At 38.7% G+C, this 25,004-nt stretch overlaps 1 protein-coding gene across 2 annotated transcripts in view; it reads left to right on the top strand.

Annotated features, from left to right (window-relative positions):
• The window catches only part of LOC111028715 (dachshund homolog 1), a 127,987-nt gene that overhangs the window by 28,874 nt on the left and 74,109 nt on the right, over positions 1 to 25,004 (top strand). The window contains exon 2 of one of the 2 annotated variants that reach the window (XM_022307447.1): positions 6,157 to 6,186. The exons of the other annotated variant lie outside the window; for it this stretch is intronic. Within the exon in view, the coding sequence (XP_022163139.1) occupies positions 6,157 to 6,186 (30 nt within the window). The remainder of the gene's footprint in view (positions 1 to 6,156; positions 6,187 to 25,004) is intronic. 2 annotated transcript variants of the gene reach the window in all.

The following is a 25,004-nucleotide window of genomic DNA, read 5'->3' as shown; positions in this document are numbered from 1 at the left end:
CCCCGTTGATCGGTTACAGTTATAAGGGAAGATAGATATAGGTACTCTATAATATGTTTATCGACGACTACGTAAACGACATTGCTCTTTCATGGGAGGCGTACTTAGGCGCGTACCTATACACGATGCATTATAATATTGTAATAATACATAATAATACCATGTATAGCTGACAACCGTATATTATTATATGTACACCGCGGCGGCGTCGATTTCCAATGAACAACAAATAACAATCAAAACGTGTGGACACATCTGTAGTGCGTGTGCCAGAGAGAAACATCATTTTTCTCTCACTCTCGCTCTTTCGCTTTATTCACAAGCACCTGCTGTCATTGGTTTATATATTGCTTCACGTATTGGAAACGGCACAAATTCGTGGTACATGCGTATCGGACGTCGCTTTGTAAACAAACACACACACAACCAAAATGTACGTAATTCTATAGAGTCGGTGATGGTGAGTATAGATGTATTTGTAGTAGAACCCAATCATATTATTGACTTTTTGTGTGACCAAGGACAAAAGAATCGGATTAACTCACAAAAAAAAAAAAAATATAATAATAATAATATAAAAAGAGTAAAATACAAATACCTAAATGTATACGACCGTACAATGGAAATCGGGAGCGCCCAGAATAATTTCTATTAAAATTCTTATAGATATATGTGTTTTTCATGTGTACTTGTGTATATATACCTCTATACCTACGAAAATTGTTATATTCCCGAAGAACGGTGTATCCATTGTCTAATGTTTGAAAAACAAACAATAGGTTCATATACGTTTTTTTTAACCATCTCTCTTATTATTACTATTATTATTATTATTAATATTACTATTATAAATATCTTAGTCATGATTGGAGGCCACTGAGGTTGAATGCCTCGCGGCTCTGACGACCGAGTCATTTGTCGTATGTACACGATTATGTGCGGTTTAATTCGCCAGTTTAAAAAGCGACAATTTTCCCGACGAGAAATCGGACGTTTAAGACTTCGTCGTCTCCTTTTCGAAAATGTTATATTCCCCGAAAAACTTCTGGTAAAATATAATAACAATACCTACGTGATATCATAACGACAGCTCTACAATACCAAACATTCTTTACGATCAACGATCGTTCTTTACATCAGTTCCGGGAATATTTTCTGGAATATATTTTTGTTTTGCAGTCATCGTGTATAGTGAATATATATATATTATTATAATGCGACGTGTAGAGGTATATGGGCACGATAATATTATAATATCTGTATGTGTCGTGTGTATATAAGGTATCATCATGCAGAATAGAAACACAATCGGAATGTTCATTAGCCGCAAGAGTAATCATAAATCATAACGTAATCAATTGTTCTACGAGCGTTATAATTGTTTCGAAGTTTGATTGATGGACTTGTGATATTGAACTCTTCGGAGCACACGGCGCGGTGGCGCGGATTGACATCCCCCGGCAAACAGGACGGTATTATACCTGCCTATACCTACCTATATAATATAATACTGGCGACGACGGTACCCATATAATAATAATAATAATAATAATAATATAACATACGAACCGGTGCAAAACAAATACCGTCGAGGGCCGCCGCCGCCTTGTGTGGGACGGATGGATTTGGGAAAACATAAAGGCGCCAGTGCAATAATTAAACGTTAACGATGTATGCAGTGCGCGCGTGTGTTATGTTGTACACACACACACACACACCGACGTATTATACACAGGTCGATGATTTGTTTCGCTTCAGGAGGCCTCAAAATGTCCTTTTCATCCAGACACCCGAATCATTAAACAAAAACAATATTAGTCTTGTACTATACGTGTATTATTTATATACGTATTTGATATCACACATAGTGGTACGATATAGATATACGTTGAACGCGGGGCACCCGTCATCGCAGAGGTAACTAAAATGGTTATTATTACTTATTATTATTATTATCGCGGCCAGGGCGACTCAGATCGATCACATACAAGACGTGTATACGAATCTACATAATATTATATATCGTAGGATATACGTAAATACTTTTTAACGTTCTGGATACGGTATTATATTATGTTAAATAATGTGATTCTGTTGCGGTATTGTAGGGTGAGCCTGCACAGTGTTTCCTGCGTTTTCCCATAATGTTAACGCGTTGCAGAAAAACGGACAATAACAACGTGTACAACACCCGCTATAATGCACGACTGCGGGATAAAAGATCCATTGCGGGTATATCGACGGACGAACGGTAGGTAAGCAGATGATTCGTCCCGTATCTTCGAAACAATATAACATTATTTACTCGATCACAAGATGATATTCGTCTCGTCAATGGTCTGCGGTACTATTATGGCGTGTGCACAGTAAGCGCCGCGCGTCGCAGGGCGTACCTATTATAATATTATAATATATTATGTAATACGACTGCCAAAAAAATAAAAACGAGTTTGTATATTTTTATCATACCTATTTTGGATGAAATTATTGTAATATTGCGCACACATCGCTGGCCGGGCGTTTCCTTTTCACAATAAAATATTACACGCGTACTGCGGTCCGCGTATGGAAAAAGGCACGTTATTGTGTTATTGCGATCCGGCGAAGGGGGCCGTACGGAAGATTATTGATGTCACCCGACTGCGTCGCGGGAGTATATTTCGTGGCGACTACAATACGGCCCGGGAACACACGATAGATCCGACTTTTTTATGCGGCGTATGAGTCGTGTGACCGCCGACGACTACGACGACGACGCACGGTTGAGGCCCACTGCAGGGGCCGTCCCCGACCGAGTGATGATAAATGATTATGAAGAGATAAATCGTATGAGACCTGCTGCGGCGCCGCGCGGTTCGAGGAGAAGAAGCGACCGCGGCGAACAACAACAAATATTGTACTTTTCCATTTCGGGGCGGCGTCGGCGGTCATTAACCACTTGGTCGAAATTAACTCGACCGCGATGACACATTGTAATTATCAAACGCACGGACATAATAATATATAATATTAATATGTACACGCGGAAAGGGGAACCGCGTTGGGTCGAAACGAAAACAAAACGCACTATACACAGTCGGACAGGAGAAAAATCGGATTTTTAGTCCAACTACGGTGTCGTCCTGCGGGTGTATCGTCGTCGCTGCGGCCCACGACTGATGGACTCGCGAGCGCTTATGCCGCCTATAATATACACGAATGGTTATGATATGTAAAATATTATGTGAATGGGTGCACGATATATTATGTTATTATTATTACTATATAATCGATTTCCGTCGGCTAATTGTCCGACCGACAAACGTGATTGGATATTTCCGTCGTACACTGCTCATGACGATGGGCTCTGTCTATATACGTACCTGCGGTAATTATTATTACCTAATACATAATAATAATTTGTAATATATTATAATATGCATAATACTGCTTTGTGCATTCTGTCGTCTGTAGTTACCGTTATAGTACAATTATTGTGCGTAGGCGCCGGTTATTGAAAATGTCACTCTTGCGACCGAACCGACTTCATATCGACCTCGGATAGATAAAAATTCGATTCAGACATTCAAGTCACACAAGACGCTGTGCTGCGTGCAGTCGCTGTAAAAGCTCTAAGATTTTACAAAAGCATCTGCGCTATAGGATCGATCTACTCGCGGAGCGGAGAGAGACAGAGGAGACCCTTGGCGATTACGTACGCGGACACCTGCTGCAGGCTTCGGTTGTTATCAGCGTATGCGTGTGCATGTGCGTTTAATGATGTAAACACGAGACGTACGATGAACTTGGTTTTCCCAAAGAAAAACTGAGTGGCTGTTCGATTATTAAAAAATGAAATTTAAAAAAAATCACGTTATTAAAAACGTTCACCGTGGAAAATGCGATACGTGCGGCGCGCATGTCCGACACATTATAATAACATGTACATTATAGTATATTATTGTATATCGCTGATGTACAAATAATAATATAATAATATGATATACATAATACACACTCTCATTGTATCTATATGTGTGCGTGTGTGTATGTAGTAGCCATACGAAATTATGATATTATACTTAACGGTTGTAAAAATATCGTATTATAATATTATAAAATATATTATATTCGTAGGTATAGCGTAGTATAGGTATATATAGGTACCTGGTGGCTGGTATACATGTGCGTGGTTAGACCGCGAGCGTCTTCCTCTCCGGCAACTCGAGCCATATAATATGTATTATTATAAATACCTGATAACATATTTACATGTATATTGGGTATGTAAATATTATTACTATTTGTATTGACGCGGGGCGGGGGTAAAAGCAAAAACGTTTTTTTTTTTTGTTTTGTACATATCGCCGACGACGAATCGTTTCGGTCCGGAAAATCGACATCGGGTCGGGCGCGAAAAAAAAACTGATCCATTCGCGTTTGCATGTGTACATCGAAAACCATAGTATTACATACGTATAATATACTTGTATATACCCACGATGTGTGCACAGCTAAATACCTATACGCGTAATGCATGTATACGAGATGCTCGTACATAACTCGGTCTGACAGGTGTAACGATACGTTTTAATAATAATAATATACAGTTCGACATATTATCATGTAATAATGTTTAGTCGCAAACGTACCGCACATAGGTATTATTATATATGTGTATATATATTTTTATTTATGGGTTTTTATTTCCGCAATTATTGTAATATTATAATTGATGTACGTAAAAATGCAAAATGCGAATAATTTTCGTTGCCTAGGTACATACGGTTTTGGTTTTTTTTCGGGCCTGAACTAAACGATATTTTCACGTCTCGTCATCTGACCGGGTTTTGCGACGATGTACGCCTGCTTCTCCACATCATCATCGTCATTATTATTATTGAATTTATTATAAATCTCGAGATCATTACAATATAATATGTGCATATTATAGTCTCGCCGACTGGTTTGACCCGGCCTGTCAGTTTATTACAATAATTAATAATTATAGTTTTTATAATTTTTAAAGTTTACGCCATCGTCCTTTCTCTTGCACAAACCGTTTATTGTTTTAACTAGACCCGAAAAGCTGTCAAATATTAATGATTTGAACGTACACGCTCATTGCTATTGGTTTTGTTGTCGATCATATAATTGTCAAAAAAAATAAATACATTATATTATAATATAAAAGTTATAGATGGTGCGTAAAACGACAATAGTTATAATATATTATAGGACAAAACGTCATCAATCGATCACCCGTCGATCGATCTCGAAAAATCTGGGAATGTAAAAAAACTATACTATACATTTCAAAAAAACTTTTTTTTTATTTTTGGTTTTTTACACCAGTTATTTTCATTGTCACCGGTGCTGCCATACGCACACATCTGCCGCTGACCTTTGAGACCAATATTCGCTCTCCCCTATACAAAATATCATTCCGTTTTAATAGGCGTTCGACGCCCATGACCTTTGCCACTCCACAATGATATACCTTGACAGTATTCGGTAAACCGTGACTTTTTATTTTTTAGGTTTCTATTTTTACCCACCATTGAATAATATAATATGTTATTATTGTTCATACGACTTTTTTCCTTCCTTCCTATTTTTTTTTAAACAGAATAATAGTGTTTATTGCGTTTTATTGACGTCCCTGTGTCGCGCGATCTAAATCCGCCTAGTCATTTCGGGGACTTGATTAACGTCCCGCGGTGACTTCGGGCGGCAGGGACCGTTATAGTGCGCGTGATATATACAATAATATTATTATACGTATATGTGTGTATATATTATGTATTGTGTGCAAACGTCGTCGATACTTCCTAATTCACTCGTATTCCATAATATCATCCCTTATCATGTGTACCTTTATACTCAGTATATATCGTCGTCATCGCCACTAGTAAAATAATAATAATAATAATAATAACAATACACGTGCACGCAAGAAATTCAATATAGTTTAACTAAGTGTGTCGGAAGAAAAACTGAACGTAAATAGAGAACCAATTTTTTTTTTACCAAAACAATATTTTAAACAACCTGCAACACTGTTAAACTATATCGAATTTCGGGTTTGCCTGTACTTGTTTTTTTTTTTATTTAATTTTTTTTAACCAATTATTTATACACTTTAGTTAAACTATATGTTTGGTTTCTTGTTTGCAGGTGCATGATGTCGCACAAGCCGACTGACAGGTAGGCAACGATTTGGATCATATTATTATATTATAATGTTATTTGCATGCGCACACACACACACACACACACAACATGAGTCGGGTAAGAAGTTTTCAAGTGCTATATATTATACCCAAGTACAAAGTATATATTAAATAGATGGTGTCGGCAGAGTGGAGGAGGCTTCCGGTTATAGGGCGCTATATACAATGTCTGGAAGAGAAAAATCGTTATTGGGGCTTATAATTAAAAAAAAAGAAAAGAAAAATAATAAAATAAAATATATCCAATCCCGCGGGGGTGGAAAGAGCATCAAAATCTGAATCCGAACAAGAGATGGAAACATTTACACATTTTTTCGTTATTAAACGTCCGCATTTGTTTCTCGTGTCGGGTTTAAATTAACTCTTCTCCTTTCCATTCCCCCAACAGATGAAGCCCCTTCATTATTTAATAAGGTTATAAACGCAAAGAAAAATATCCTTCTTTTTTTCCCCGCTCCCTTGTTTAATTAATTACGCGTCCGTTCTTCCGGCATTTACTTTTTTTTATCTGAGGAATTTGATTTTTTTTCGCCCGTCGGATCAAATCTGTAATTTATTTTTGTCAGGTCGATTTCGATTTTTTTTTTTTGTGAGTAAGATTTATTCAAAACGCTTAATCGGATTTATCATTGAAAAGACGTTTTGACAAGCCACCGCCGCGTTCCTTTTTTTTCTTTTGGCAATTTCAATAAGTACATACACCGGATGTGGCAGTCGCATTTCCATAGTTTGTTTTTATTACATTATCCGCAAAGTGTAATAATGTGGAATAAACAACGAAACCGATTATTTATATATATACAAAAGCGTTTCTCGAAAATACTGTGACAATTTGACCGGAACTATATATATAGCAGTTTATGCGTCGTTAAAAAAAATCATTTATATTAAATATATATTATATAATAACAGGACCTAATACCCAGGTGTAGACTGTAGATATATATATATATATATATAGATTTTATATTAGATATAGGAACATACAAGCGCGAAATGACCAACGGCCGTTTCGTGCACAAGGATGGAAAAATTGCAAATATTTTCCCCCTAGATAATTTCGCACCTTATAACTCTGACCCCCGCGGCGGCTATCCCAGAGTGTGTTTTAAAGGGACCGGTCGAAAGTTCAGCAGACGGTAAACGATTGGAAAAAAAAAAAATAACAACAATAATATAACGGCGTGCGGGGAAAAAAAACCACGACGACGTAATGACAACGAGCTGAATATCGACGGACGATGACGGCGGCGGCGACAACAACGGCGAGACACAAACGCGAGTTCTGGTCACCGCGCGTGTGTGATCCTCTTACGTTTCACGGTCCGAATGGCGCAGACCATCGGCGATTTTGTGTTCACACATTAGGCGCGAATCCCCCACACTCGCACCCACAGCCGGCTGTCGTGGCCGCCGTCGCCCGAGTGTGCAGAGTATCGGTGTCAACGCGAAAAAAAAAAATAATAATAAAAGGGAAAAAAGGCGAACCCGACGACACTTACAAACATCGCCGGCGCGCAATGGGTTCGGGACACCATGAAATTCGGAATGTGTACAAAACGCACTCGTACACACCCGCGCAGCAGCTAAATGGGTACCCGTGAGAGAGGGGGTGGGGGGCACGAAATACTAATATAATAACGCACAAAAAAAAAACCAGATGTCTTCTCGTAAACCGAAAATAATATATGTCCTTTTACGCCTTTTCGAGCACGCACAGCAGACACACTGCTATTATATTATTATTATTATTATCGTCATCATCATACACCGCCACACTATATAATACTCTATAATGCCACTTTTTACTACTACCCAGTACCACCAGTATAGGTACTAATGGCATAGGTGTGAGTGTTATTCCATTTCGTCCGCGATTATAATGTTATATACGTATAGGTACCCTGCTTCGAGTGTAAACACATAATGCGAAGCGGCGGCAGACGCGTCTTTTCTGTAAACGACCAGATCCATGCTCTTGACAATCGTAGGTACTCGAACTCGACAACCCGCGCGAGTGACACGATACACATAATGTTATATTATAATGATGGCAATAATATAATAGGCGCATAATGGATACGCGTACACACGCACGAACGCCCGACCGAAGATGACGGGCGGTGCGGGGGGGAGGCCTGCAATATATTAATCCGCGCGTGGGGGGGGAGGGGGTGTAACGCGTTTTGTCATCGTCTCCGTCTTGGTCTTCGGTTGTGCTCCTCGGCCAAACATATGTATGTAATAAGCAATAACTACTAGTAATCCTCTGCACTTCGTCTCGTCCGACGTAAACGATATCGCCGTGACGGATCGAAAAAACAACACTCTTGGAGCTCGCGTTTTCGGGGCGCGAGGACAGATGGCCTGCGGCGGTGGCGCGCTGCACAATATGCACACACGCACGCATCACGGACGAGTCGGTAATAAATATTATAATGTATAATATCCACGAGAATTCCTCAGACGCGAGTTGGTGTGTGTGCGAGTGAGTGTTTGTGTAGGCATTCTTTTCGTTTTTCACGCTTGGCAAATTGGTGTATACATTTCGGTGTGACACTCATACCGCCGGCCGTTTTAAAAGAAAAAAAAAGGGACTGCCACGGTGCCGGATTTAAATGTGTACGATATGATCAATGGTGATGCTGTGTAGTATAACAAGGTATTATAATATTATAAGGTGGCCAGGTTGAAGAATTCAAAACCCGCGACTCGTAATGCTATATAAATATATATAGTGTGTAGACACTTATACAATATGTCTGCGTCGACCGACACACCTCCGAACTATTTTTTTAAACTAGAGCACCCCCCGAATTTCGGCTATATATTTATTTTTGATCTGTACATATTTTGTTTCTCATAAATTATAATTATATAAATATTTTCCTACGGATTAAAATGATACAATGTACAGCGTTTCAGTTTAGGTGTATATATATATCTACACACATAAAAGCGCCATGGCAGGTATGATAGGATATTTTTTGTAAAGTAAAACACAAATAACTTTTCAAAAAAATTGGTCGTGTGTGATTTTATATCCAGAGTTCGTGTACAGCGAGTATAGCAACTACAATGTCCTAGAACCAGTGCTGCTGAGTCCCGCGAACTATGGATGCATAATATATAGTTGCTCGCCCCTCGAGTTCCGCGACGCATATCGTTTAACAATAATTATGATGTATAGAATAATATTATGTCAGGTGAGCGATTTTAAACACCTATAGCGAATTATTAGAATATATTGTACTTATTATCTTATCGACACCGGACACAGAGCCAGATTGGCGTAGGTCGCCGCCGCCTTCAATAATAATACAGCACACAATGAATCGGATTACGACGACTGAGAGGAAATCGTTATCGACGGGGTTTTAATTATTGTGTGGTGCAGTTGTAGTAGTGGTTGTTGTTGCTGTTATTGTATGTAGTACCTATAATAGGTACCACTGACATTTACTTGTTGTCTGGAATTTTAATTAGTCGCGTCGTCGCCGCCTCCATTTATACATTTTTCTCACCGTATTCTTTTTTATTCATAAAATATTCTACTCGTTCCGTAACAGCAGCAGCTGTGGTATGATTATTATCCGCATCGTTGTACAGAGCTTACGTACTATTGCACTAGTTCGCATAATATATTTTTTTATAATCTAACACTGCCGAGCTGGGTGATACGAAAATTGTGTCTCGAAAACTGTGAAGTGTGAGGATACCATTATACGGTTCTTGGGAAATCTATATATAAGTACATATTATTATATTGTTACACTTGGCACCCTCTGCGTACGCTTTTTTTGTTTTAATCGAAATAATAATAATTACAATAATATTATATAATATTAACAAACGGTCGCCGAGTGCCTAGCGAAAAAAAATTAACATCCCGAAATCACGTCGTCGATCTCTCCCGTAATAATAATAATATTATATATTATGTACGTTTTGGTCGCGTCTCCGGCATCGCGTCGTTTCACGGTGTGGCCCATTGTGTTTAACCTTTACCGGTCAATACCTATACATAATCGATTATTCTTTCTAAGTCATCACCCCGCAGTCACCCGGTGCATGTTTGATATATTATTGTTGCGTTGTTATATTTATGTGTCTATTTTTTCTTCCATCTATTACATTGAGAAAAAAAAGAAAAATACAAAATAAATAGTGTCGCCGCCGCCGTCGTTTGAATAGACTCAGCCCGAGAACAAATTGTCCGGCGGCGAATTTTCCCGTTGGTCCAGTCATTATTGGGTTCAATTGTGCGTGTGTGTGTGTGTGTGGCCACAAACGATTCGATCTCCTTTATCACCTCTGCAGTCTGCTACAATATATAAGTTGTCGTTTTTTGTCTGTTTTTTTTTATTATTATTATTATTATTATTATATTCTCGTTGTAGCACCTCTTCCGTTTGATTCGCTCTTTTTCGAATATTTTTATTAATAGGTAGTAATAATAATGAGGAAAAAAATCACCGCGACAGTGATAATAGTAATATGTATTATAATGGCCGGCGAAACGATCACGTACACCCGAATACGTGTCGCGCATTGTCCTCTTGTCGTCGTTGTTGTCGAATACGCGCACACAGACACACAGATGGCCTCGTTCGAGCGACTCTACCTACCTACTTATATATATATTTCTATTATTTATATATTTTACTTTTTTCTCTCAATTTATTCTGTCGTCGTAGTCGCCGCCTATTATTGTTCGCTGACCAATTGTTTACCGAAATCGATGCGCTCATTTATTTCGTTTGTTTGTCGATACATTATTTTTTTTACCCTCCAAACCGGCTTTCTCACTAAACCGCGGTTTCCTTCCTACTGACCCCATCTTGCGGTCACATTATTATCATATAGGTACTCGTGAACACTGCAAATATATAGCAAGTACGCATGTGCTCGGGAACGTATAATTGTACGTATAATATTGCATCGAGCAGACGAGAGAGTTTATTAAAAAGTTATTAATCACAGCGCTGTACATTTATAAATTTATATCATATACATACATGGCCACGATAGAAGCAGTATCATATAATTATATTACGCGTATATACATGTATTCGACGAGTTGTTTCAATATTTATTTCTCGCTGATGCTGCAGTGGGTTTCCACATTTTTCTCGCCCGGTCGAGCCCTCTCCGCAGCACTAAAAGCCGCTGCAAAACCGAAATTTCATTAACGTCATTTTAAGGTGAATTTATGTCGTAATTTCCGTTGGCACATACACTCCTCTCTGGTTTTACGCACCCATCACCTCCAGTCTCCGCCACCGCCGACGCCACCACCGGGACAATGGATGTGCGCCGTTGCTAATTCTTTGCAACACCCTCCACCGGCGGCAAAAGAGAGTTTTTCCGGACGGCAAAAGACGAGACCGAACGCGGGCAATGATTTACACGCGCATCGCCCAGAGAATAATATTACACGGTGCAATAATTATTGTTTTCGTTAGCATAAAGGCTTTACAACGAAAACGATTCGAAGGATTAAGTTTTAATTAAAACACAACCGTTTTATACCACCGCCGCCGACAAACTTTTCGCTCTTTTCTATTGTTGTTATGACATAATATGTTTTTAAGTTATGTGTACACACAGCCGCAAAGCAGTTGGAATCGAATGGGAGCGTCTTTAAGAGGGGCCACAGCGACCGCCGCGAATTCCTTTGAGCAGCGTATACACATGTAAACGCATATTATAATATGTACCTATTATATTATTATATATGTATACTTCGATTCAATAATAATAATATATATGATAATACAATACATACTTTGTATTTTTTCCGACGCAGTACGGCAGGAAATGTGTACGTAATAAAAATGAAAAGTAAGGTAATAAAAAAATGCAATAAGAAGGATTAGCTCTATAAACAGCGCGTTTTCGCATAAAAAGTAATGAAAAAACATGACGTCGGTACAAACAATTTAGTTTGAACAAATAAGGGAGGTCTACAGAAACTGGATCGTGGGTAGAAGTATACCTATATTACGAAATAAATTAATTTCGAATCAATGGAAATGAATTTCCTAAACACCAAACGCCACCACCCACCCTTAAATTAATAAAGTATTCATTTTTGTTCAATTATAATATTAGGTATATCGAATTGAACGCTCGATACACTTTAGTGACATTATATTATATTGAACTGTTAGGAAGAACGCTGTCAATAGCCGTACATTTGAGTGTTGATGCCAAATGCCGAGCAGCTAGTCCGTGTGTCATTTTAATTAAAAATAATAGTTTGTATTTCGCCGTAAATTGTCGAGTGTGTTTATTTTGTACTGGTTAGTTATAAATTGTGTAACAAGGTATAGAGGACGTATAACAATACTGTTACGACTGCAGCACTTTATCGTATACTACGGGTGTAATTCAATTTATATGCAATTAATGTTTGAAACCGAACAATTTAATTTAATTTTTTTCCATACGGTCAAAATGGAAAATACGTATGTAGTTATGTCTAATATAATCACGAATACAATCCTACATATATACGGTAAATCGACATCGATAATACTTCGTATAGACTAAAACTCGATGCATAATTGTATATATTCCAATTTAGCTATCATACGCAATCCGCTGTACAGACGAAAATACCTATACCGGTATAAATGGTAATCATATTTTAACGATTCGATGCACCAGTATCATAATAATATAATATTATGTAACTAGGTACCTCGTACATAATATTTCTTACACATATTTATGGTTATTAACGCCGTATGATTTATCTCAGTTGAGGGCGGCGCGTGCAACCGCCACACGCAGTCTAGCGATTTCATTCGATCTGTGCGTATATAATATTATACCTAGGTATAGTAGGTATAATGTTATTATCATACCGGAAAATACATATTATTAATATTATACGTTTGATTTTTATGAGCAATTTAATTTTACTCGTTGACATTTCACTTTACATGAATGCAATCGTAAACGTTTATCGCATAATAATGTATAGAGTGCCTACACTACAGCAGCAGCGTTGATTAATGAACGGTTTCGCGTTACCTAGGTATAAGTGCCGTAGGATTTTATTAAAGCCGTCAACGATGAATATTATTATCAGAAGCGCGTACAATCGCAATAAAACCACTACTAAACGTCGAATCGTCAACGTTTTGTATGTGAATATAAATAATATGTTATAAAGTAAACCCTCGCGTAGCCGTTCGAGCGTAAAATCGTTGCATAAAATATTGTTACACGCCTACATTATAATATTATGTGTATGCGTATGCAGTGGAAGTTGTTTAAGTCACGATTTAAATGTCAAAACATATTATTGGACAAAACGTTACGTCACTCTTGCGTTTGTACACGCCGGCGAGCGTATATATTTTATAAATGTACAAAATGGAATAATTTAAATAGGGTCGGTACATATATAAGGTGATTAAGTCCGTGCGTACAGGCGGCGGTATATTGGTTTTGGACCTTCAATTATTTCTTCCACCTCCACCCCGTCCGACGGCCGGCCAAACAATTTGGCCTCCACTACCCTCCGTCCCGCACCCTCTGCAGCCGACGGTAAGCGCGCAACAGAACTCTGTGGGCTATACGCCCGCTCGCGGGGGCACACACACACACACACACACACACACACACACACACACACACACACACACACACACACACAGACACTTACGAGAACAACGTTAACCGAAGATGACAGATATATGATTATGAAAGGATGCGAATCGGAAGCAAATACGGAATGAAATTACATATGCGTTTTACGACTAATGGAACACAACAAAGGCTCTCCCTACATACAACGGTGGATATATACTCTTTCCGCCGCCACCGCGGGACCCTTTTGTACGTGTGTATATATACATGTGTGTGTGTGTGTGTGTGTGTGTGTGTGTGTGCGTGTGCGTACGAATTAATTGCTAGAGCTTTTAGCGATTCTAAATGTGACGGCGCGGGGTCACCGCGCTGGAGGGTTCGACGATATCGGGTTTTGTATTATTAAATATTATTATATTATGCTATGGTATTACGGCCGTCGAGCATTTGTTACGTGCGTATACCCACCTCCATAGTACATACCTGGCCTATGCATACACCCGAGTGTTATACATATATTATCGTCGCAAATATACACTATATAGTATCATATTATACATACGCGTCACACAGATCCGGGCGAGTTCCGGTCATTTCATCGCAGTGACTGTAACGTAAAAAAATTCCAAAACATAACGCTCTTCGACCACATTCACAATAATACACACACACACACACACACACACACACACACACACATATATAAGGATATCATAACTACAAATATCGTTAACTTGCTCTGCGCTGTCGACGGGATCTATCTATACATAATATACTGAGTAAATATAATACAACTATATATCACCTACCTGTGATGATGGCGCAGGTGTGTATACGTCCGTGAAATTGTTTTTGGTTTTTTTTACTTAAACTATAATATATAGCTAGCTTATTCGCTCTCGTCCTCGTTAGTTCTCTATACACCCATACATCTATATATTAATATTATGAACTATTATAATATTTTATAAGCGCATCATTCGTATTTTCACGCGTATATAGGGCCGGATAACTCTCCGCACGCAGTAATGGTAATTAACAACGATGTGTTGACCGGACGGAAGCGGCTGAAACTGAACAGTAAATAACCGTAAACAACACTCTTGAGGACACAGGGGACCATAATTTTTTTCAAAGATTAATTATTAAAAATCGTTAACTTTTTCACAACCCACACCTGCAGCAGTCGCTTTTGTTTCACCGTATTTTATGTGTTTCGTATTACATGGGAAATCGGTTTTTTTTCGTCATAATATAATGTGCGTGCATATGTATACTGGAGGGCCATCAACTGTCTCGATGACCGATCAAAAATCGAACGGCGTATCGTCGCTAATTACCAACGTTTTCGTCCAACTCACCCTCCACCCACCCGTGTAAAAAAGTATAAAAAACCATAAAAAATAAGCCGTCGTCCACTACCGTCGCCACACCTTAACCGGGCATTTTCGTCTGCCTAAGCGTTCGTATTTTGTCGAGCGTGTGATGTACGGTTTTCAATCAGAAAATATTATTTACGGTCAAAATCCCGCAGGGGCTCGTGATGTAGTTATATTACATATACGTCACAGAGTTATTGCCCTCAGATAACTTCTTTTCAAATAATAAATAAATATATTCATTTTAAATCAGGTTTCTAATCATATTTCAACATTTTTTTCCGTTTTTATAATAAAAAAGGAGGTTTTTCCGATTTTTTTTTTTAAATAGAGTTAAACGGTAAGTTATTCACTTTCGTTAAGTTTTCACGATGAGCACACTTATGGAATTTCAAAATAATATTATGTCGAACACGATTGATATCGAATAACTATAACACACAGATGAATAACTTCCGTGTATTTTGCTCCATATTTTAGACAAACCACCGCTGCAGTAGCATTCCAATGTCGCCGCTGTCTGCAGCGCAGCAGGCACCTCGCGTTCGGAAAAATGTGCAAAATTCACCATCGGGACATGAATAATTATTCGCCGCGACAAACACGAGACGTCCCCCGTACGATTTACATACACACATATATATATATAAATACAATATATTATTAAATAGCGTCGGCGCGTGTATATATATTTAGCCGATCCGGATCCGTCGGTTGCTGCCGCGGGATTACAAGGATTAATGTGCATCGCGTTCGAAAGGCGCGCGAGGGGAGGGCCACTACTGAATTAAAAGTCGGTCGATTAGCCGCTAATATCGGGCCCGTCCGGACGATTATCTGAAAAATCGGTTCCGTTCTCGCGCCGGTGATTCGGAAAAACCCGGTTTGCCGCGTGCGCTTCTCATTTACACAACGCGAATAATATACGTATGTATATGCGCGGCGCCGCGACGTCTATCTCCGTCACTGTCACACTCCGCGTGTATCCGGTGTACACCGCGGCGGTTTTTAACAAAGCGGTTTTAATTTGCAAAACAATGCACCACCGCGCTCCGCGCCATTGTTGTCTCGACTGTTTCTCCACCCCCGCCGCCGAAACTAATCGCGTTCGAATTTCCCGAATTCTTCCGTCCGTGTGTACACACGCAATCGTACAGTATAATAATATGATATATAGGGTGATTCACAGGGCACGATCGCCCCAGCATTTTCAAGTATACGTCTTGAAGGCCATATGTTATTATATGATTTTAAAATGTTTGAGATTCTGTTTTCTACTATACTTAAAAAAGGAGCGTAGTCCTGCGGATGAGATATTATGACTTATGCAGTTTTCCTAATGAGAATTCACCTGCCAATTGTAATTTATTAAACGGATAATTTTCTCAAAATGTTATAGTATCACTATCAAAATTCGAGAGCGTAGTGTTGGAGTTATTCAGTTTTTTTGTAGGTTCCTATAGATAAACGATAATATGTTAGCTGTAGGTGGTTTGAATATGATTACACTGTAAATTACAGAGATTCATTATTAATGGTAAAATAGGGGTGAGCATGCGTTGTTAGGTTCACCCGGTATAATATGCATGATACCGTATTATTGTAAATCGTCTCAAGCGTATTTTTATCTCTCTATCTATCTGTTTTTTCTAACGTTTTATTAGGCGCCTCGCGTTTCACAACAATTATTGTTTTCTGTTCCGTCAATTATTGCGCGCAATTATTCAAAAACACGACGGAAGAGGAGCGAAATGGTTTTGAAGAATTTTTTTTCCGCATACGTCTCTATGTGACTATGTGGGTACCTATATGATACTCGGTGCGTTTCTCTGGTCGCCTCAGTATACCATATAATACCATGTGTATGATTACGGGAACCGCCGAACAAGAAATTCGTTTCATATAATTTTATATATAATTACAATTTTAATTAACCTGATGTATTTAGCCTCCGCCGCCGTTAAAACTTCGTGAAATAAACGCACTGTGAAAACGACCATATTATTATAATATTATTACAGTACACACATACGCGCGTGTATTATATTTATATATTATATGAATAGGGGCGGTGGCGTTCGAGTTTCAGTGTAGTTTTATTATTGTAATTAAAATCTTATCGAAACAGTCGAATCTTCGGCAGACTGATGGCTCGATCGAACGTTTAGAACTCATGGGAAATGAGACGTACCTAATGGTATTAGCGGTGAATAATTAACGCATATAATGCATATAATTTGAATGCGCTCGTGAAGCAATTTTCTGTACACACACACACACACACACACACAATATTTTTTTATTACTAAACACATTGCAGATTAACTGACATTAAATGATATACAGCCGCCGTCATTTATATATATCGACGACGTCAGAATATAGCAAGTCGGTCATATAGTCACTCAAAACCGTAGTCCTGCACTGATGTGTTTGTTGATGAAAAATACACGTATTCAAAGACGAAACTAGGATCAAACTACTTTTTTGGGGAGGGGGATATTCTCTTTATTAAATCTGAGTGTGGACATTTCCACTAAATTGGTGGAACGCATTTACAATGGCTTGTAATAAATACAAATGAACCTACAACAATATTTATGTTGGTATATAATATTTATCCAGTATGATTAACCAAGTAATGCACACACTCATAGTTTTTGGAATTTTGGATTTTTGGACTTTTTAAATACAGGACACAGGTCTTTACTCAAGGACTTATATTTTCAATTACTTGGATCAAGCTTAATAATTTACTGCAGTAACAACGTTTGGTTCTCATTTGAAAAAAAAAGTTTCTATCGCCCCACTGTAGAACACTCTTTAAATAGGACAAAAATTCCAACAGGATTTACCAAATTTGAGTAATAGACTTACAGCATACTCGTTCTCAGCCAATTGTAGCCTCATATTGAAAAGAAAATATTTTTTGTGACTATCCTATAATAAATAAAATGTATAATATTTTAAGCAGTGTGCATTTATATTTTCAAAAGAATAGACGTCGTCACTGAACCGATGGGGTGCTGCAGGTTCTCACACGATCGACATTTCTGGTTATTTCTTTCTTTTTGTTCCTAGTCAGTAATGCATATATATACACGATACACGACCCATATATAATAATAATATAATGTGTAGTAGATGAAACGCCGTCAAATTATTGTTTGGCGCCGTCGTTGGTACTATGTATAACATATATATATATGTATAATCGATCGCGCGGCGCGAGAGGACCTTTCAGAAATTGCAAAACACACACACGGTTTACCCGTCTGTCACAAAAAACCATTTCTCTTCCGAATGTGCCTTCTTGTTTCATTATTTTATTTTTTTTTATTTTTCCAATTTTATTTATTTAATACTCTTCTCAACGGCGTTTCTTTTTTAACGGCCACCCGATGACTCGGCGGTTTTCGCCATTTATTCCCTCGCATCGATATCGTATACTGCAGCACACTGAGCACTGCTTCTCTTTCCGCCTCTGTCTAGAGATATATAGGTCCATGCGGGCGATACATACTCGTGCACACAACGTGTTCGGCTGTCTATTAATTCGCCCGCCGCCGTCGTCGCTGCGAAAAGTGACGAAAATAAATGAAAGGGCCGTGGCGGGGCACACCTCGTCGTCGGGCCGACAGCCAAAGGGTGGTGGTGTGGTCTCGTGGAAACTCGAGCTCGAAATACCAATGAACGAGCCGAAACCCAATTTGATAGAGTATAATACTAATAATAATATATAAACATGCTGCGGGGCGAAGGCTGCAAGGGCGAAATAGAAGCAATTTCCTGCAATACAAGCTCACACACGCGCTCACATCATAAAAACGAATTCACGAAAACTGCAGCCAATATATACATATATACCTAGGCAGGTATACTGGATATTATTGACCTGGCCAGTAATTTGATACGATTTTTATTACGGCCGTTTATCAATCCACTGACATATCGCGTGACGATTGGCCGCCCGGAAAAACGATGGTTTATGATTGCCATCGGCGGTATATCATAATATAATATTTTGTATATACACGGGTATACACGGTACACCTAATGTATATAATACCTATATACTTTTCCGCTGCCGTCTTCCAAAGTTCAAATAAAATTACGACGGAGCTCGCATGTAAACTGCTCCCGAGGGCCCGCTATGATATGCCAAACATCTCTTATAATACGCGCGTGTGCATGGATTGGGTTTAATCAACGGTAATGGTCGTGTGTGCGCGGTAGATGTAGGTATATATAATATTATTATTGTCTAGTGTGTGTGTTGGGTGGGGGAGGGGGGGGTGTTGTTGTGCGCGTCTTACGTAAGAAACTCATAAAGTCCGCAAGTTTTATAATCCAAATCGAGTTTTATTATAATAATAATAATAATAGTGTATACGCGCTGTTCGAAACGTCGTTGATATTATTATTATATTACACGCGTGTATGTAATAATATTATATATACGTATGTATTGTTATTATTTTTTTAATATCTCGACGGTGACTCGTATTTCATTTAGGGCAGCATTTACTGTACGGCGATGGCAGAGGGCAAAAATAATATAAATTATATCTTTTTTTCTCCCCGCGCCACCGTCGCCGTCACAAACAATATGTAAAAACGAAAAGTTATTAAAAACAACAACCGTTACTGGAAAAAACTTATCCATCTGCCGGAAAGAGGCTCCGGTGTGTTTAATTCTATATACATTTTGTACACAACTTTTAATACTCAAATGGCTTTTTGGATGGAAAAAAGGTGTATTAGTTTTTTTTTCCCGCATACGCATTTGCATGCGCCGGCCGAGAGGAAATAAAGGCAACAAGACGGTCGAGAGTAATTTGAAAACACCATTAGATGGCAAATAAGCCGCGAGGAAAGGTCGTTTCTATTATATAGCGGTAAAAAAAGGAAGAAAAATCCTATGGCGGCCCGCAAGGGGTGTTAAAAATTTATTGTTTTTAATTTTTTTTCCATATTTTTTTTTAATTCCATGGAATATTTCGTTTCTGTAATTATCTCTTTAATTTTTATCGATACTGTTATTACAAGACTTATTATAGTCGTTTCCTGTAAAATTGCACACAGAAACGACTATAATAATAATAATAATAATAATAACTCTAATATAATATATAATATATTAGTTACTTAAAGCATGCAGTGGAAAATACAAAGCAATTAAATTATTAACTACCACGTTATGGTTTCGCGGGGAGACGATTTAACGGGCAAAGATTTTGTTTTCAGCAATACCCTTTTGTCTTGCCACAAAACTGAAAATACCGATGGACATTCAAACGGTATTCAGTACTACAACTATACCTATTATTACCTATGCTGGTTGTAGTAACACAGCGTGTCTTCTGGATGACGAAACAAATTGTGTTTAATGTTTTCGTGAGTAAAAATATTTTTTGGGCTCATAATGAAACGGATGACGAGCCATGGTTTAGTATAGAGTTGCAAGTCTTGCGTTTATTTATTATTATTATAAGGTTTGTATGACGTGTTGTTCGGTCGATAACAAAATATACTGAAAAACCGAATAACAACGTCTCCTCGACGAGCAACCAAATGGAAAGAACAAATTTTGAGTGGAGTTACTGATCTGTGGGTAGTGCGGAGTCGCGGGTCGGTGAGCAAATTGCAAAACTTCTGTTAGCCCGCCGCCGGGGTCCGCTCGGCGATTTAATTACGGTATTAAGTTTCGGGGGGACTCGATTAATTATTCAGTGGCGTCAAAAAGGGCGAAACGTCGGTAGTGTATGCGCGCAATATATATACCGAATATAATATATATTTACAGCAGTGTTATTTATATATATACGTATATACACGCAGTAAGTTCGAACTTTCCGCGGCGTGAGAATACGGCTGTGCGATATTATTTTTTTTCCCGGTCCACCCATCCCCGCATCCCCCGTCACCCACAACCCACACCGAGAATTCGCCGACTTTGGAAAATATACGAATTTAATACACTGCGTTGCTTCACCCGCCCGCCCGTCGGCCAGATCTCTCGCGCTAATTAAAACGTCATGAATAAAACACAGGTATTATTTTGGATGTAATAACACGCGCGGCGGCGTGTCGCTCAAAACGCTGTGGAATCGTATGCGATGTACAGCGTGTATATATATGTTGTGATAATAATTCATCGCGCGGACGGGAGAGGCGCCCAAAGCCCCCGAGGAGGAAATATTACGACCGAAACCGAAAAGGGCTTTGCATTTCCGCCATTAATTAGAGACAATATTACTTGTGTATTTCTTATTAATATGCGAGCGGGTCGGCCGCGGTTAAATATACTATATTATTATTATACTCTTGCACTGCTCGGTCTCTCACCCTCTTTCACTGTCTCTCTCTCTCTCTCTCTCTCAGTGATTCGCAGACTCCCGCGCCGAATCATCATTATTACTTTCCTACACCTATATATGCGTTGTATAATACCGTGTTTTATGGTGTAATCTGGTGTTTTTTTTCTTACGATTATTATTCGCTTGCCTATTTTCTCTCTTCTTCATCGCTTCGTTGGCACCCCGTCTGACGGTCCGGTATATCTACCCCTCTCGTACCGAGATGCATCGTGCCGCGTGCGCCTGCACTGCTGCAGTCGATGATGCATATCGACGGTATAGCTGCAGCAACTCGGCGCCGATATGCACACACATTATATAATATGGGTAGCTCTGTGTTAAATCTACGCTTAAAATAATAATAATATTTTATCTGCCGTATCAGCATAGTGTGTGAGAGAGAGAGAGAGAGAGAGAGAGAGAGATAGTCGTCGCCGTAATGAAGTGGCAGTGCGCCGTTTCGCCTCGGCCGCCGAGAGGGTTATTTCTCTCGCGCACAAAGACATCGCGAGATGAGAATAAAAAACTGTTTTTCAAAAAAAAAAAAAATCATCGTCATAATAATATATCCTCGACATAAATCCATTGTTTTAAAACGTATATCATACGCGCGTAGAAAAATCGCGTGGTATACCGTCGCGGGGCACGTTTTTGTCAGCGCCGTATTGTCCGGGCACATTCGATATTATAACCCGCCGGCCCGGGACCATTGTTTCTATCTCGCTCGCTCACACATATGCAACGAATTATTATTATTATTATTATTATTATTATTATTATTATACCGCAGATATCGTATTATTACACAAAAGCGTTCGTGCGTCTTCTCTCCGCGTAATATGTGCGTGTACGTGCGTGCGTGTGTTTATAAAACTACTTTTGTGTAAAATAAAACGCACTTGGTTTCAAAATTTGTATTAGGTACTGTATGCCACCACCTACCAACCACTATATATTATAATATAATATAATATATACACGTATGTATGTATATTATATTATATGGGCACTCTCGAGTGGCACGCCGACCGTATGTCATCCGATACGGATCACCACCGCACCGGTGTAGTGCGTATACGTATAGTACTTACCTATACGGGTGTGTGTGTGTGTGTGTGTGTTTTGAGACAACAATATACACTCGGCCGAAACCAAATGAAGTGTCGTACCACGTATTATATTATTATTATATTATTAATATAATAATAACGTTCGAGACCGATAAACGGATGTCGCCGTACGCCTTATAATAATACATATACACATATGTGTGCGCGAGTACACATTATTACAGTCGGCCCGGATATACTTACTACTTATATGGCATTATATACATCTCACAAGTGTGTGCTTCTGTACATAGTAGAGGGAATGAATATGAGCTATGTGTTTTTTCTTTATAGACTTTTCAACGATCGTCCAAAGCTCTGTCCGTCCCGCGGCCCTCTCCCGTATTGGTGTATATATTAATAGTAGTATAGTAATTAATAGCACAGCACAGTAATGCCGGCTCCTGTACAACTAGTAACTACTGCAGTCGCTTCCGTAAAAAGATAATAATAATAAAATATAATATTGATGATTTATACTGCTGCGCGTAGGTCATGTGTTTTAGATTTCGTTCTTTTTCGACGTGCTGACGATAAAACGACGAAAGTACGCTCCGAGTGTAAACATACGATACGGACGGTTATTATAATATAATAATAATTGTTCGAGGCAGTAAAAAAAACTTTTATTGCCCAATAATTGTTTATCAAGAGAATAGTGAAATGCGCTCGCTGATAATCGAGGCAAACAATGACTGCAGTAGTTGTTGTTGTGTGCTCATCAGCGGCAGTGTTATAATAATAATAATAATAATAATAATAGTAATATCAAACAGTTTGTAAGCACATCCGAAAGGCGGAATAACGAGATTCGTTTACACACTTAACTCGCCGGCGGATCCGAATAAACTTTCGTATGTATATAAAATATTTAAATATATACGTCATTCCGGTCGTTAAGGCAATCGTCGGGTTTTCGTTGTTTACCATAATTATGTTTATATAGGTACCTACATCATATCATATTATATATACCTAATAAGGAACGCGTCACGTCTCATATATATGTACTTAAAAATCGGGCCACCCTTACGTCGCAGTGGCGTCGTCTCGTCGAAAATCCACTATATTTAATATATATGTACACCATATGTGCGATATATATTCGGATAAATCGTGTGACGCTAACGCGTTTGTATATATAAATGTGCACTAGTGTGTGTGCGTATTTCATGATATGTGCGCGTGTTAAGTGTCCGTAACGTAAACGGACCGTAATAATAATAATAATATTCGAATGTTTTTTCTCATCGCACTCGCCCGACGACGTGTAAATCTCGAGTAAAATAAAATTCAACTCTCACCCGCTCAGCGTTGTACATATTTAATATTATACATATATTGTTTATATCCGTGTGCACTCGAAATAACGCTGCTGCTGCTGCTGTTGCAGCAACAACCCCCCCGAAAAAGGGTAGTGGCGTGTGGTATACAGTCGTTGATATATACGTGAGTGAAAACCAACACTTACGTGCACACACACACACGCGCACACACACTCGGTAATCATCATCCCATCATCGGATATACCATATACCACGTATATGTATATACGGCCGAAGGTCTGTCGTAGACTCATAGTGTTGTTTTTGTTTTTTTTTTTTTAAATAAACAATTTCAATAGCTCTCTCTTATCCGATATATTATATTTCTCGACCCTATACGCACATATTATTATTATTATTATTATACAATATGATATTATATAGTGGTGCCATGCGGGACATGTGTCCCGGGCCACATGGGGTAAAATATGTATATCGTCGTCGCAGACGCGAGAGATCGACGGCGCCTCGTCAATGACGATTCCGTCTTGCCCGGGCGTCTGTTACGTATCAAAGATATGATATTATTAATATTATTATTATTATTATTATTATTACGGCGACAATATTATAACGTATACACACCGTCGTGCTGATAACCGCTATTAAATCACCCTCGAGTGATAACGGTCCCAGGTTGCTTATTATATTTACTATATTTTTGACGTCTCGTGCAGCATTAAAACCATACGTCATGAAACTATATTTAGAAAGAAAGCGTACACAGCAGGCCCGAGTGTTCTGTTCGGCTCTTTGACATATTCCTATAGGTTTTGCGCCGTAATTAAATATCTACACGTGAGATTGTAATAAACGACGAGTACCTCCTGTGCAGGGTAGGAGGGAAAACGTTTCCAGAAAGGGCCAATTCTCTTTGTGTGGTCACCACGCCGTTTTGTATACGAGTGGTGCCGAATATAGTAGTATTATATATATATATACGTGTAAACAGTAAACGGGGGTAAAAAAATGTGAAATGGAACAAATTTCGAATACGATAATATATAGACCACCGTCT

This window comes from Myzus persicae, unplaced genomic scaffold, assembly GCF_001856785.1.
Source record: "Myzus persicae strain clone G006 unplaced genomic scaffold, MPER_G0061.0, whole genome shotgun sequence".
In the NCBI taxonomy this organism is placed as follows: Eukaryota; Metazoa; Arthropoda; class Insecta; order Hemiptera; family Aphididae; genus Myzus; species Myzus persicae.
Note: the sequence above shows the minus strand (reverse complement) of the source record. Positions and strands in the feature narration are given on the sequence as shown.